We start from the raw sequence: 15670 nt of genomic DNA on the forward strand, positions 1-15670 counted from the left end.
TCAATGATAAAAATAAATTATATAATATGCGAGCTGGTGATAAGTGCTCTGGCAACAGGAAAAACAAACAAAACCTAAAACACTGATAGATACCTGGAGTCTGGAGTATGTAGTTCTTGCAATTTCAACAGGTTTTTGTGGAAGTAGTATTTGTGTGCAGAGTTGATAGCATGAAGAACCAACCATGCAAATTGATGGGAAAATATTCTGCGCTTATGGAGTTGCCATTGAAAGGGGGAATAATTTAGGCTAAAAGCCTAAGGTTGAAAGGTACATTTGGGAAATAGCAAGGAGGCCAGCGTTGCCAGAACAAGATAAGTTTGGAATGATGGGGAGAGAAGCGAAAAATGGGGGAGAGGGTCCCAGCATCTAGGTATTTGTTAGTACTTCTTTGACAGAGACTTTGGCTTAAAGAAGAATAGAGAGGTTTTGCACAGTTCAGATATGTAACCTTTCTGACCGATGTTGGCTTTGTGTGTGTGTGTGTGTCTTCTAATCTGTCTTTGAGAATGTACTGGCATAAAAGGAACAGATTTCTCTTTTTTCAGTATGTTGCCTTATATGACAGGGTTTCTATGAGATTGAAATACAAAAGTGCTTTAAAATTTATAAAGCATACTCAAATCATAATTAATTTATTCAAACAATAAGGTATTCTAAAGCCAATGTCTTTTTGGCCTCCTGGGCTCCAGAAGTTACAGAATTTACATTAAACTAGGCTGTGTATAAGAAGCTAAAGGAAAATTTGCCCTGCCTATTCAAAAGAAAATCTGTAATTTATGCCTGAGTTTTATTTCATCTAGATTGTGCAGATTGTTACTGATTTTATGCTTAATTTGGAGAGAAATGCCTTAAAAATAACATGGAAGTCCTCGGTCTGAATACTGAAGACTTTAAATATAACAGCAGAAGCAGAAGTCTGGGAAGTTTAAACCTATTTCCTCTTCCTTAATCCGAGAGAGAGAGAGAGAGAGAGAGAGAGAGAGAGAGAGAGAGAGAGAGAGAGAGAGAGAGAGAGAGAGAGAGAGAGAGAGAGAGAGAGAGACGCACTGGCTAGCTAGAGCCTCCAAGCCAGAGCCTCCAGTCTTTCGCGGGAGGCATTGGCTCTTTGGCTCTTTGCGGTGGCCCTGTCGCCAGGTGAAAGCTGTCTGCGGTGGGGGTACGCACTCTAGTGAAGCCAGCTGACCTTCACCGAGTCTGGAGGGAAATTGTGAAGAGTCTGAGAGAAGACTCCTTCAGACTCTAAGAGAAAGAAGAAAAAAGGTGAAGCCCTGAGAGAAGCCTGAACCTCAAGGAAAGATAGCAGTGAGTTAAAGAACAAGCGTGATTATCCAAGGTAATTATGTAAAAGAGAAGAAAGCCTAGGAGTTCTAAATGGCTGCAACTTGGAGTTTACTCTGTCTAAGGTGAGTGTTCAGTGTTTGGTTTGTGCTTCTCTGGCAAGGTTTCTCTCCCCCTCCCCTTCCTGGTTTTTTGCCCACCCTCAATTTGAAAAGGCAGCTTGCTCCGCCCGCCAGACCTCACTAGCAACCCTTCCCTTCCCTGTCATCCTCAGCCCCTCCTAATTATCGTTGCACCCCGCCCCCCACCCCAGCTCCTGGGACCCTGAGTTCTCTTTCCCTCTAGTAAAGAGCAGCTGTGTTTATCCCTGCACCCGGCAAACGCATCCTGTGCTTATTTCACCGACGCTGCTGTGGTGCTGCTGTCCAAAGAACACACCTTTCCAGCCAGCCCAACAGCCACGTCTCGCTCCAGTGGTTCAGGGAAAGCAGAGGGAACTCTTGAGCTCTCCAAACTGAACCCACTCCGCTGGGTATCTCCCTTCCCTTCCCCAGACAAACGATCCCGTCTTGATCGTCCTCGCTCTTTCCCGATCCCTAGTTCTGTTTACGGAAGCCTAAGGCCGCCTGCGGTTGCCTTGCTCTCCCTATGGTTTTTGGAGGCTGGAGGTAGTGTGTCACAGTCCTGCAGCACGCTAAGGACTGTTGGAGCAGATCTGAAGGATCTGGAGGCTCCGGGAGCGGGTGACAGGAGAGTGCCCCCTCCCCCTGGGCGGGTGGGGGTAGGGAGGCAAGAAAGGGACTCGGCTTGGGAAAGGAGGCAGGGAGGCAGCTGCAGTGCTGTGAGGGGTGCGTGCGCGTGTGCCAAGCTTGCCCGCCGCCTCCTGGTTCAGTCTGCGATCTTTGGTGCGTGGGACACTGGGCCCCAAAGGCTGGGAAGCAGGAGCAGCGCCCCTCACCCTAGCCTCTGGTCCTCAGAGCGCCTGGTGGTCCTCTGAGCCTAAGGTCTCAGGGCGGGGCGCAGGACCCGGACCGTGCTCCCCGCCCCCGCTCCTTGTGCCCAGCCTGGCTCCTTCTCCATTGAGTTTTCCCGAAGCGGGCGCCCATCAATGGTCCTACTTGGGGATGCACACGCAGCTCACGGCCGGAGGGGGGTAGCAGCCACCGCCTCCAGGTACTGGCCCTCCTGGGTCTCCGCCACCACCCGCTGCCGCCACTCAAGCCCCAGGCGCACTGAGAGGTCCTGGCCATGGGGCTGCTGAGGCTGCCTTTGCTGGCCTGAGAAGGGGCAACGGAGCCTCCAGGCTCTGGGGTCCCCAAGCTGCCTACATGGATGTCTTCAGCTTTGTGAAGATTGCAAAGCTTTCCAGGTAGGGACCGCGCGCGGGTTTTCTTTGCACCTGGGTCTGCCGCAGAAACTTGGTGCTTTATTTTTCTGGGGGCTGGAAAGAGCAAAAGCTTTAAAGAGCAGCCAGGCTGAAGGTAGGACCAAAAGCAAAGGACCCGAGGCTGTTGCCTTCAACTTATTTCTCCTTTTCTTTTGGGGCTTTATAGCCACAAGCATAGAGCACGCACACACACACACACACACACACACACCACACCACACCACACCACACCACACCACACCACACCAGATAGATATTCAGGACAGCTTGTTTTCCGTCAGAAAGAGCTCCAGTGGCGATTAGGGGTCACACTATATGTTAAGGGCCAAGAGACGATGGTTGAAATTAATTTTACTAGGGAAAGCCAGAAGTATTTCGAGCTTGGGCACTTGATTTCCAAACAGCAAGGACCCAAAGTCTCCCCTTTCCCACCCCCTAAATTAGCCCTCCATGCCCTGGAAAAGTCAGTTTGAAGGTTGACCCGGATGTTTCCAGCAGCGACCCAGATGGCAAAGTCATGGAGGTAGAAGAGAAAGGCTTTCAGCCATTCTTTGAGTAACTGTGGAAATCTAAAGCCTTGAAGATTTAGAAATTTGCTTTTAAGTAGCTGTGTAATGATTGAAACTGAAGACGAATCATCAAATCAGGGCGATTTTCCCCCCAGCAGTGCTGATAAGAGAATAGTTAGTAGCATTGCTACTTTGGGGCTACCGAAGTAGTATCTAGTCAGAGTACTCATCTATTCCCTGCCCTGCTGTGCTCCCCAAACCTTCACTGAACCCTCCAAGCCATGGCTTGTGCTTGGGGCAATAACCAAAAGAGGTGGGCAGGAGAGGTGTTAGAAACTATGCCTTCCTACTTCCTTGCAAGACTCTGGCAGACACCGTGCACTGGAGGTCTAGGGCAAATACCCCTATGAGATAGGCACGTTTTTCTTCAATATGGGAAGTATCATGCTATACTACCCTTTATTCCTTTATTCTATCTGATAAGAGTGAAATGTGATGATTACATCAAAAAAGATGAACAATCTCAAAAACTCGAGGCAGAAAAATATGTTGACTTGCTTTGCCCAGTCCTACCAGAGGCACTCACAGCCCTCAGGTTTGGAGCCTGCCAAGAACCGCAGCTCTTTGTTTTCCCTGCCCATCCCTGTATGCCCTCAATCTTATAGGTTAATCTTCATATCAGGCATAGATTACTCTAGGGAAAGGATCCCTATGTAACTTACTCTGGGAAGATTGGAGATACTGGGGTGGTAGATAAATGTGTTGCAGAGCCACCCATGAAGGTCCCTGCAGATCACAGGGGTGATGTGTGAAGCAGTCAGTGGCTATATGTGACAAATTATTTGGTTTCATGCTGATTATTTCAAAGGGCCACGGTTTCACACCACTGTCCTCTTAACTTCCTGCATGCTTCTGCCCATGTCTGGAAAAATAAACAGCTAGCAAATAAGAACCGTGTTCAGGGAAGAGCTAAGGGACAATTCTGGGATGTTGGGGTGCCCTCTGTGATATAGGGAGAGAAAAGTTCAACGAAGGGTATGGGCTAAAGTAACAAAGAGCATTTTGGGTGGCCTCTGCTAAAAGCAGCAGGATTTACAAAACATCCAGTCTTTACATAGTCCCTAAACTTTGCATCCCTGGAGAAGTCACTATTGTATGTCAACAAAAAGATATATTTTTATCTTTTTGGCTAGATTCTAGCATATCTTTGTGGTTTCTACAAGCTTGAGGTTTTTTTTTTTTTTTAAAACCCAGGCCAGACTGAGTGTGTGTGTGTGTGTGTGTGTGTGTGTGTGTGTCCCGGGGGGGAGGGGGTGGTGGGATCAGGGAGTAGAGGTTTTTTTAAAGAAGAGGTAAAAATCCAGTAAATGAGTATGAATGTTATTTTCTGTCCTTATGTCCTCCGCTATCTCATTTGCTCTAAAGGGAGAAAGTGCTTATATTCTGAACCAATGTGTCCACTGAGAAGCCTTCCAGCCTACTGGACTTTTTTCTGATCCCCAGTGTGAGCTCCCGGATGGCACTCAAGCTGGAACAGGGATGGCTTTAGGGGGTCTGTGGCTGTTTGCATCTGCCCTTGAAAGAAGACTTTTGTGTGTTTTAAACACTGTTAGAAAAATCAAGTATAAAAGTGCTTACACGACAGGATTTCCCTGATTTCAGGGTGAATAATCTTCCTAAAGGATTTAACTTTGATCAGCATAGTGGCTTGAGTGCTTCAAATTCTCCTGACTTACAGGCAAACACATGGAGTTGCCCTGGGTTTGATTCTTAGCCCTTTCTTTGGTTCTTAGGAACTTCAGTTTTAAAATGTTGATTCAGAAAGCATTTGCTGTAACTGTTAAGTGTCCAATTTGTGAGTAAAGACAGTGGTCATTAAAGAGCATTCAAAGAGAATATTAATCTATGCTGTAATCAATAAGCCAAGTGCTTTGACTTTCTGAGGCGCCTACATTTAACTATCCGTCTACTGACTTGGTGCCTTTTTATCATATAAAAAGTCAAAGTTCTAATTTCCCCTCAAGAACCCAGTGCCATCATATCATTGTCACTTAAAATAAATACTGCCAAGTTAGATTAGCTAGCAAGTGGTGGTGACCCTTTAAGCCATCTGTGTGAGTTATGACCCTTGAGTGAATTTGTTGTGTGGGGCACACTGTGTCATGGTTCTGTCAGAAGACGTTTTTTTCGTATTCTAATTTTCTGGTTATTAAACTGCTTGATAGTTTACATGCATTTTTTGCATTGCTGTTTCCTTGGTAACAGTTATATATCATTTTTCCTATCCTTGTAGATGAGAGCATTACAGATGATTTCTTTATAACCCAGTAATAGTATAAAAATAGGCATATATTTTTATTGTTACTTCTCTTGCGGCTGACTACTTTGTCAAGCAGATACACTCTCTCAAATGTTTATAGAACACAGTTCAGTAGAAAAACATATGATTATGCTGCTTCTGCCTGAGAGGGGTGAGTTGAAACCCCAAATTCATAGGGGGTTTAGTAAACTGAGCAATGCATTAATGAATTGAGTGACTAACTTCAATTCTATTTGATGGTGGCGTCCAAAGTATTGATGTGAAGAATCTTCATTTTAGTCGTAAGAAAATTCAGAGCAAGCTATATTTTACATCTTTAAACTGCTTCCTGGTTTATTTTCTTTTATCAGTATTATTATTTTGGTCTACAGCAGTGAATAAAGTCTGTCATAATAAAGTAGTAATTTTGCAACACGTATCTTACTTTTGAAGAAGAGTGAATCATTTGTAGATTTCTCAGATTTTGATAGAAAACCCACTTAGATACAATAAAACTTTTATTGTTTTTCCTTTATATTATCCAGAATTAACCATTTTCCAGGGAAGAGAGGAGGTAAAGAGAAAAGCAAAAGAGTAGAGCCTTCCTGGCTCCCTACCCAAGTAATTCTGCCTATGGTGCTGATAATAGTTAGCTCTAGAGACTAGCAATGAAAGACTCCAAAGACTCTGGATTTGAATTTTATTAAAGATGCTACTTCCTCATCTTTCGAGTCCTTTCTGGTTCTGCTGACTTCTGTGGCTGTCAGGAGGCGAAATGATGAAGAGTTTCATAACAGAACTAGATTCCTGTTTTAGGAATATTTAACTTTGGTTTCCCAGGGGCTGCTAGCGTACAGTGCACAAGTCTAGTCAATCAGCTTTAGGGAGAAGGCACATAGCTTTTGCTCTGCTATTTCATCTCTCTCTCTCTCTCTCTCTCTCTCTCTCTCTCTCTCTCTCTCTCTCTCTCTCTCAGACTGTAGTGTTAATGAAAGTTACTTATACTTTAAAGGGATGGCCTGGAAATTCTCAATTTCTGCTTTCTGTTTCTAGTTCTTGCAGCTAGCTGGTCATTCTCTCCCATTTACACACACACACACACACACACACACACACACACACACACACACACACGGATTGTCATAGTAGTTTAACATTATTAGCAGATAGGAAATAATTTTGTTTTCTTTTCTTTTTGCTGTGCTAGGGATGGATTGTAAGACCCTGTGCATGCTTCCACTGAACAATAATTCTAATCTCTAGAAGTGAATCATCTTGAAGGAACCATATTGAAAACACTGATTTTGCTCTTAACATAGAAGAAAAAAAAAAGAGGCTTTAAAAAGATTGTTGACACATACATACAGTCCTGAAATGCATCACCATCATATATTAATTAAATGCTTTGCTGTTTGCTCCTTTTTGTAACAGGGTCTCACTGTGTAGCCTGTTTTTGCCTCTCAAGTTCTGAGATTAAAGGCATGTGCCACGTTTCTTTGCTACTTTCGTTTTGTTTTAATTGGAGGTAGGGCACTTGTAGTTAAAGCTGTCCTCAAACTTATTATGTAGTTGAGGATGACACAGGAACTTCAGATACTCTTCCCAGTGTTTGGATTACTGAGGTCAGATGTCCCACCTGATTCATGTAGCACTGGGGATCAAACTAAGAACTGCATGCAAATATACAATCAAGCTCCATCCCCACCCCCACAAGATGATCTTGAATCTCATCATATCAAACAGAGAATGATGAGGTTAAATCAGCAGCTTAGAAAACTGATTTTAATGCCAAATCTAGCTTGCTGTTAGGGCACAGACTGTGAGCTAAGAATGAATTTGTTATTTTTAAATGGTTTAACAAAACAAAAGAAAAGAAAACTATGAAATTAAAATCCTAGTGTCTATAAATAAAGTTTTATTGGAACACAGCCATGCCCACATTCATTCTATATCGTCTATGCCTGAATTTGCTGTACAACAGCAAAGTTGAAAACATGCCATAGAAATGCTGTCTCCCAAAGCTTAAAATGCTTACTGTCTCTTACAGAAAAGTTTACTTTTTTCAGTCATTTTTTTCTTTTCTTTCCCCTTTTAAAATTTGTCTTATTTGTTTTTTCAAAATTTTATACAGTTAATTTTGATTATATGTACCCTTTCACCTAACTCCTTCAGGAAATACTTCTCCTTTCCTGCTCACCCAACTTTGTGTCTTCTTTTGTTTATTTTTTATTGGACATTTTATTTACATTTCAGATGTAATCCCCTTTCCCCAACCCAGAGACCCCCTATCCCACCCCCTCCTCCTGTTTCTATGAGGATATGCCCCCATTCACCCTCCCACTCTCACCTCACCACCCACGATTTCTCTCACACTGGGGCATCCAGCCTTCGCTGGACCAAGGACTTCCTCACCCACCTATGCCTGACACTGTCATCCTCCTCTACACATATAGCTGAAGCCACCCTTCCAGCTCCTTCAGTCTTCTCTCTCACTCCTCCATGGGGAACCCCTTGATCAGATCAATGGTTAGCTGTGAGCATCCACTATATTTCTCTGTATATTTCAGGCTCTGGCAGACCTCTAAGGAGACAACTATATCAGGCTCTTGTCAGCATGCACTTTCTGGCATCCACATCAGTGTCTACCTTTGGTGAATGCACAAGGGATGGGATACCCAGGTAGAATAGTCTCTGGACGGCCCCTCCTTCAGTTTCTGTCCCCATATTTGTCTCGATATTTGCTCCCATGAGTATTTTGTTACTCCTTCTAAGAAGGGCCAAAGCACCCACACTTTGGCCTTCCTTGTTCATGGGCTTCATGTGGTCTGTGAGTTGTATCTTGGATATTGAGAGCTTTTGGGCTAATATCCAATTATCAGTGAGTGCATACCATATGTGTTCTTTTGTGATTGGGTTACCTCACTCAGAATGATATTTTCTAGTTCCATCCATTTACCTAAGAATTTCTCAAATTCGTTGTTTTTAATAGCTGAGTAATATTCCATTGTATAAATGTACCACATTTTTTGTATCCATTCCTCTGTTGAAGGACATCTGGGTTCCTTCCAGCTTCTGGCTATTGTAAATAAGGCTGCTATGAACATAGTGGAGCATGTGTCCTTGTTCTATGTTGGAGTATCTTCTGGTTTTATGCCTAGGAGTAGTTAAGCTGGGTCCTCAGATAATGCTATGTCCAATTTTCTGAGGAACTGCCAAACTGATTCCCAGAGTGGTTGTACCAGCTTCCAATCCCACCAACAATGGAGGAGTGTTCCTCTTTCTCCACATCCTTACCACCATCTACTATCACTTGAATTTTTGATCTTGGCCATTCTGACTAGTGTGAGGTGGTATCTCAGGGTTATTTTGTTTTGCATTTCCCTGATGACTAAGGATATTGAACATTTCTTTAGGTGCTTCTTGGCCAGTTTCCTCAGTTGAGAATTTTTTGTTTAGCTCTGTACCCTATTTTTAATAGGGTTATTTGGTTGTCTGTAGTCTAATTTCTTGAGTTCTTTGCATATCTGTGTCTTCTTTTTAACCCATCAAGTCTAATATGTGCTGCCCGTATGTTTATGGATGTGTTGCCTCTTACTAGAGCATCCTTGGCCTGCCAATGACAATACTCTTAAAGAAAACTGAAGTTTCCCATTGTCAACATCTAAGGACTGTCAACAATATATCTCCTGGGCTAGGATGTCCACCTGTATTCTCCATGCTGAGACTTTGTTTGGTCTGAGGGTACTTGGCACTTGTGTATACTGTCACACTATGTATATTATGCATAATATGTATATTATGTCACAATGCATTATATGTATAGCTACCCTGTTGTGTCTGGAAAACATTGTTTCCTTGTAGTCATCTCTGGCTTTCAAACTGATTTGTCTCCTCTTTCACAACAATCCCTGAGTGGTGAGCAAAAGAATTTTAGTATAGATATTTCATTTAGGGCTTTTCCCTGGACTTTGGTCAGTTATGGGCTTTGTGTTGATCACCATCTAATTTATCTTATTTATTTATTTTTTTGCACATAACTATTTACCAAATAGCCCCCAACAGCAGCCACCCAACAACCTACTCTGCCTCTCAGGGGCCTTAGCATTTAATATACACTAGAATTTCAAATATCACATAATTGCAAAAACTATCTGTTGCTGGCAAAATCACACCCTGCTAGATCAGAAGGCAAACCATAGTCATCTGTTGTGGATAATCTGAAGCAGCCCCATATCCCACACCTAGGAGGATTAAGATGAAAACATTAATTTATGATATTTCCGTGTATGTATGTTTTTAAGAAACCAAAATGCTAAAATTGTCACTACATACCGTTAGTCCCAGCTCTCGTAGCTTCTCCTGTTTTTCTTTCCTTGTCACTGTCTAGACATATGTGCTCACATGTCAGATAAAATATAAAGTACCAAAATTCAATAACTTATTCAAAATTAATCTAAAATTTATTTTTATTAAAATTTGAAGATATTCCCTATTTTAGCTGTTTGAACCTGGTCCTCGTAAGTACATCCCTCAAAGGGGTTGTGCCTGGGAACGTTAATCATGCGGATCCTTTGGTTACTCAATTTGCCTGTTTTCTTTGTACTAGAGAGTTACAGATTGTTGCTGGCCTTTCAAAGGCTTTTAAACTTACACTGCAACTTGGATGAAAATGAGTGGCAATAATACTAGGAAAACTTCCCCTAGCATGTGCCAGTGAACTGGTAATGGACTGAACCTAAACAGGGAGTACTAGGATTTCCTTACAATACACTTGAGTCATCTGATCCTAATGACAACTGACCTTCATTAATCTGTTTCCAAAGGAAACACTAGATATGTGGATTTTGTTGTAGGCAGAGGAATCCAGGTAAGCTGTATGAACATGGAATTGAGTTGAACTTTACCTTTGGGGAATTTCACTATACACATACAGAGCCTCAGAATGAAAAACGTTATTTTTATACCACTTGGTCTGGCTCCTTTCGTTAGCAATTAGGGTCATTATGCACTTAGGCTCTGTGAGTTATCTTCAAGAAATCTAAGCCTTGGTTTTAGATAACAAAGTTAACATTCCCATTTTTTTTTCCTAGCAAAGAGAAAAGAAGGATTTCCTGACTGAGTGGTCACATTTTCATATAGGGTTTACGTATTTGGCATGTGGCAAATCTTCTACACTAAAGCAGCGAATGAACTTGTATACAATCAACTATAATTAGAGTTGCAAATCAGTAGTTAAGAAGAATGGATGTTCTCCCAGAGTACCTGGGTTCAATTCCCAACACTGACATAGTGGCTCACAAAGAATGTCACGGGATCCAACACACTCTTCTGGACTCTTCAGGCACAAGGCATGCATGTGATTGGCAGAAATACACACAAACAAAATACTTGCACATATAAAAATAAATAAGTAAATCTTTAAAATAAAATAAATGGCTTAAGACCTCAGAGTGCAAACTTTAATTTCTATTTAGAAAGATGAAGCCTATTTTTCCCCAGTGTGATTGATGACTAAAATGTTATCAACTGGGGCCTAGGAAAAGCTGTTGTCATCTCAATAAGTGAAGTTATAATTGCATTAAAATGAATTTTTCTAGGTGTCTGTTGTATGAAGTCACTGATGAGTGATAGGAAAAATAATTTCTATAAAAGCAACATTTTTAAAGTTTGAAGAAGGAAATTGGTTTCTGTATAGTGACCATTTACTAAAGGATTGTGGTTTTTATTTGAATTAGTTTTATATGCCCTTAAGTTTTAGGAGATCTCCTTAGTAGAAAATAAAACATCATTACTTGACATATATGCTGCAAATCAGTGTTGAAAATTTCCTAGTGAATGGAAGAATGCTCACAGTCGTGTATTTAGTTGGCACAGTTACTGTTCAAGGACTTTATGTGAACATACAGCTACGTTGATTCAAAGTGTTTCTGCTGGTTTCACAAGACCTCCTAGAATTGAATGCTTTTCTGTTAGGCAATGTGTGGTCCACTCTACCACTCTTAACCCTGGTACAGTAGTAATTAGTGGTGAGTTGCTTCTGGGATTAGTTTGTCCCAAGCCAGTTACATGTGTAAATGAATTGTGGCTCAGGGTAATGCTTTCATCTCTTGTACAGGCCCCAAGTTGACAAACAAAAGACCACTTAATTTGTTTATCATGACTTTTTTGGTACTTATATTTTGAATGCCAGTTTTTATAAACAGAGTTTTACTGAGTCACAGCTTGGCCACCTGGCTGTATTATCTATGGCCACTTTCAGGAGTGTCTTGGAGTTTTACTGCTGTGAATAGACACCATGTCCAAGGCAAGTCTTATAAAAGACAGCATTTAATTGGGGCTGGCTTACAGGTTCAGAGGTTCATTTCAGCATCATCAAGGTGGGAACACGGCAGCATCCAGGCAGGCATGGTGCAGGAGGAGCTGAGACTTCTACATCTTCATCTGAAGGCTGCTAATGGAGGACTGACTTCCAGGCAGCTAGGACAAGAGGGTCTAAAGCCCAGGCCCACAGTGACACACCTACTCCAACAAGGTCACACCTCTTAATAATGCTACTCCCTGGGCTAAGCTTATACAAACCATCACATTCCACTCTGTAGCCCCCATAGGCTTGTTTAAACATGAGTTTATGGGGACCATACCTAAACATAACACAGTGCAAAATACATTTAGTCCAACTTCCAAAGTCCCCATAGTCTATACCCGTCTCAACAATGTGAAAAGTCCAAAGCTCAAGGTCTCTTCTGTGATTCACCCAATCACTTAACTATAATCCCCAAAGCAAGACAGGAAACAAGATGGATAAATTCCAAGCTCTGCATCTCCATGTCTGATGTCAAAGTGATCTTTGTATCTCCAAATCCGTTTTCATCTTTGCTGACTACAACAACCTTCTTTTTCCTGGGCTGGTTCCACTCCCTGTTAGCACCATTCCTCAGGAGATATCCTATAGCTCTGGCATCTTGAACATCTTGGTGTCTCCAAGGCAGCTTCAATGTTATAGCTTCTTGTTTCAGTATCTGAGATCCACACATTATCTTCTGGGTTCCTCCAAAGGGCTGTTGTCACTGCTTCAGCTCTGCCCTCTCTAGCTCAGATTGATCCACTCCACTGCCACTGCTGTTCTTGGTGGTCATCTCATGGTACTGGCATCTTCAATATGCTAGGGTCTTTTCTTGCAACTAGGCTTCACCAATAGCCTCTCATAGGCTCTCTTCATGGTGTCAAGCCTCAACCCATTTGCATAACCCTCTTAGTCCTTCTTGGTCATGATGTTTGTGCAGGAATAAAAAACACGACCAAGACACAGCTTATATAAAAGACCGGCTGTAAGGCGTTTTCCCCATTAGTGATCAAATGTGGGAGAATCCATTGTGGGTGGTCCCTTTCCTGGGCTGGCAGTCCAGGGTTCTATAAGAAAGCAAACTGAGCAAGCCAGGGGAAGCAAGCCAGTAAGTAACATCTCTCCATGTCCTCTGCATCAGCTCCTGCTTTTTGACATGCTTGTGTTCCAGTCCTGACTTCCTTTGGTGATGAACACCAGTGTGGAAGTATAAACTAAATAAACCCTTTCCTCTCCAACTTGCTTCTTGGTCATGATGTTTGTGCAGGAAGAAATACCCTGACTAAGGAGAAATTGGTACCTGCATAGTGGGGTATTCCTGTGACAACCTGATCTTGTTTGGGGGAAGATTGTGGAAGGGCTTTGGAACTGTGGGATAGAAGAGCCACTGGGTGTTAAGATCTCTGTGGGATGTTCTGTAGGAGCTTGAAAGATAATGTTTAGAATGGTGATAATGATGGAGGCCTGGCTTGTGAAATTTCAGAGGGAAGATTAAAGACTCTTATCAGGGCTGTTGCTGTTTCGATTATGAAGATTCTGTGGTTTTGGTTAGTTGCGGCTGAAGAATCAGCTGTGATTAACAAGATACCAGAACTACTAAAGTGAAACCTTACATTACTGGGATTATCGATGCTGGTTAGTTGGAGTTAAGAAATTAGTGGTGATTAAGAAGAGACCAACATCACTGAGGTGAAATATCTGTAAAGTGTTTTCTGAGAGCATAAGGAATGTGTGTTCCAGAGATAGTCAAGGTTGTACCTTGTGCTACAGCTGGACTTGGTAATGTGTAAGAGTTATCCAGGTGGTACTGGTTTTGAAGGCACGAAAGCATCATGAAGAAAAGTTGAGGCTTGGCACTGTGAGAGGCCATGGAAGGACATTGGTGAAGGTGCAACCTCAATTGCAGTTGATGGGCCAGGACTGAAGGGGTCATGCAAAGGATTGGGGGCTTGACACCATAAAGAGAGCCTATGAGCGGCTGTTAATGAAGCCTAGTTGCAGTGGAAGACCCCAGCATACTGTAGATGCCAGTACCATGAGATGATCACCAAGATCAGCAGCAGCAGTGGAGTACAGGCAGCTGGAGCCTAAAAGACAAGCTGTGTGCTACAAAGGGCAGAGCTGGAGAAGTGACCCAAGCCCTTGGAGGAGCCCAGAAGATCCTGAGTGGATCCCAGACATTGGAGGGTTAGAGTTTGATTTTGGTTTTGATTGTGACTGTGCCTTGATATTTTTCCCTCTTTGAAGGAAGAAAGTATTTTAGTGGAGCCTACAATTAAGAGACTTTGAACTGTAAATTTTAAAAGAAAGGAATTTCAATTGTAATATGTAAAGACTGTGGTACTTTAAAAGTTATTTAGATCTTGGGGATGAATAAGAAGTAAAGGTTAAGGCTTAATAGTGATGTGTTTGTGTGTCAAATTGACAAGAATCAATTGTACTGGCTAGTTTTGTGTGTCACCTTGACATAAGCTGGAGTTATTACAGTGAAAGGAGCCTCCCTTGAGGAAATACCTCCATGAGATCCAACTGTAAGACTGTAAGGCATTTTCCCAATTAGTGATCAAGGGTGGCAGGTCCCACTGTGGATGGTGCCATCTCTGGGCTAGTAGTCCAGGGTTCTATAAGAAAGCAAGCTGAACAAACCAGGGGAAGTAAGCCAGTAAGTAACATCCCTCCTTGGCCTCTGCATCAGCTCCTGCTTCCTGACCTGCTTGAGTTCCAGTCCTGACTTCCTTTGGTGATGAACACCAATATGGAAAGTCTAAGTTGAATAAATCCTTTCCTCTCCAACTTGTTTCTTGGTCATGATGTTTGTGCAGGAATAGAAACCCTGAATAAGACAGAGGTTATAGGACAATTTTGTGGCTTTTATTCTCTCCTTTCACTTTTATATCAGTTCTGGGCATTAAACTCAGGTCACTACGTGTTGTAGTCTGAAAGAGAACAGCTGCCATAGGCTCATCTATTCAAATAGTTGGTCCCTAGTTGGTGAATCTGTTTGCTAGGATGAGGAGATGTGGCCTAATTGGAGGAGGTGTTTTACTGGAGGTAGGCTTTCAGCTTTCAAAAATCCAGTTTTCTCCCTTTAGCTCAATCTGCCTCCTATTTGTTGATAAGGGTGTAGGCTCTCAGATACTGCTCCAATGCTATATCTGCCTGCCTGCTGCCATGTCCCAATCATGCTGTTTGTAGACTCACCCTCTTAACTGTAAATGTCTAGTTAAATGCTTTCTTTCATAAGTTGGCTTGTTCCTGGTGTTTCTTCACAGAATTAGAAAAGTAAGTAAGACACTGTGTTTGCGTGGCAGGTACTTTACCAACTAAGCCTTTGCCAGCCCCATTGACTATTTCTTTATTGCTTCTAATATGAAGAACTTCTTGGCTTGGTTTGACCTGTTGGTCCCAGAAGCTAGATTCCTGTTTAGGAGTACTATCTGGCAAACTTGGAAGCATGAGAACAGATGCTTATTTTTCTATAATGCTACAGATGTGGCTTCATGATGGCAGTGGTTGTCCAAGATTAATGGCATTATGAATGAGTCATACTTTATGTTGTGTTTCATTTATAAGCTTTTTGAGAGTAAATCTCTTGTATGGAACCTCCTTGGTTCATAGAATTTGGTAAAATATGAACGAATTAAGGTAAAGTCATACTATGTCCTTACACTGTCAAACATTTTATGATCACAGATATTCCTGCTTTAGGACTTCATTAACATATTTCACTATAACATAACTGCATGTTTATTATACTCATTCAACACTGGGCTAAAAGCCACTCTTTAAACCTAGAGCTTAGGACCCAGCCCAGTATCTGGGTCTCTCTGTCATCCTTGTTCTTGCTTTCC

At 42.3% G+C, this 15670-nt stretch overlaps 1 protein-coding gene across 5 annotated transcripts in view; it reads left to right on the top strand.

Moving 5' to 3' along the window:
* Positions 1 to 1053: 1053 nt before the first annotated feature.
* Positions 1054 to 15670, top strand: part of Frmpd4 (FERM and PDZ domain containing 4) — a 617514-nt gene continuing 602897 nt past the window's right edge. For 2 of the 5 annotated variants that reach the window (XM_076919095.1, XM_076919093.1), the window contains exon 1: positions 1054 to 1406. Coding sequence is in view for 3 of the 5 variants with exons in the window: in XM_076919093.1 (XP_076775208.1) it covers positions 1375 to 1406 (32 nt within the window). In the remaining 2 variants the exon portion in view is untranslated. Of the gene's footprint in view, positions 1407 to 2094; positions 2651 to 15670 lie in introns of those variants that run through there. The other 3 variants (XM_076919092.1, XM_076919094.1, XM_034485555.2) reach the window with 3 other exon arrangements.

The sequence above is a fragment of the Arvicanthis niloticus genome, chromosome X (assembly GCF_011762505.2).
Source record: "Arvicanthis niloticus isolate mArvNil1 chromosome X, mArvNil1.pat.X, whole genome shotgun sequence".
Lineage (NCBI taxonomy): Eukaryota > Metazoa > Chordata > Mammalia > Rodentia > Muridae > Arvicanthis > Arvicanthis niloticus.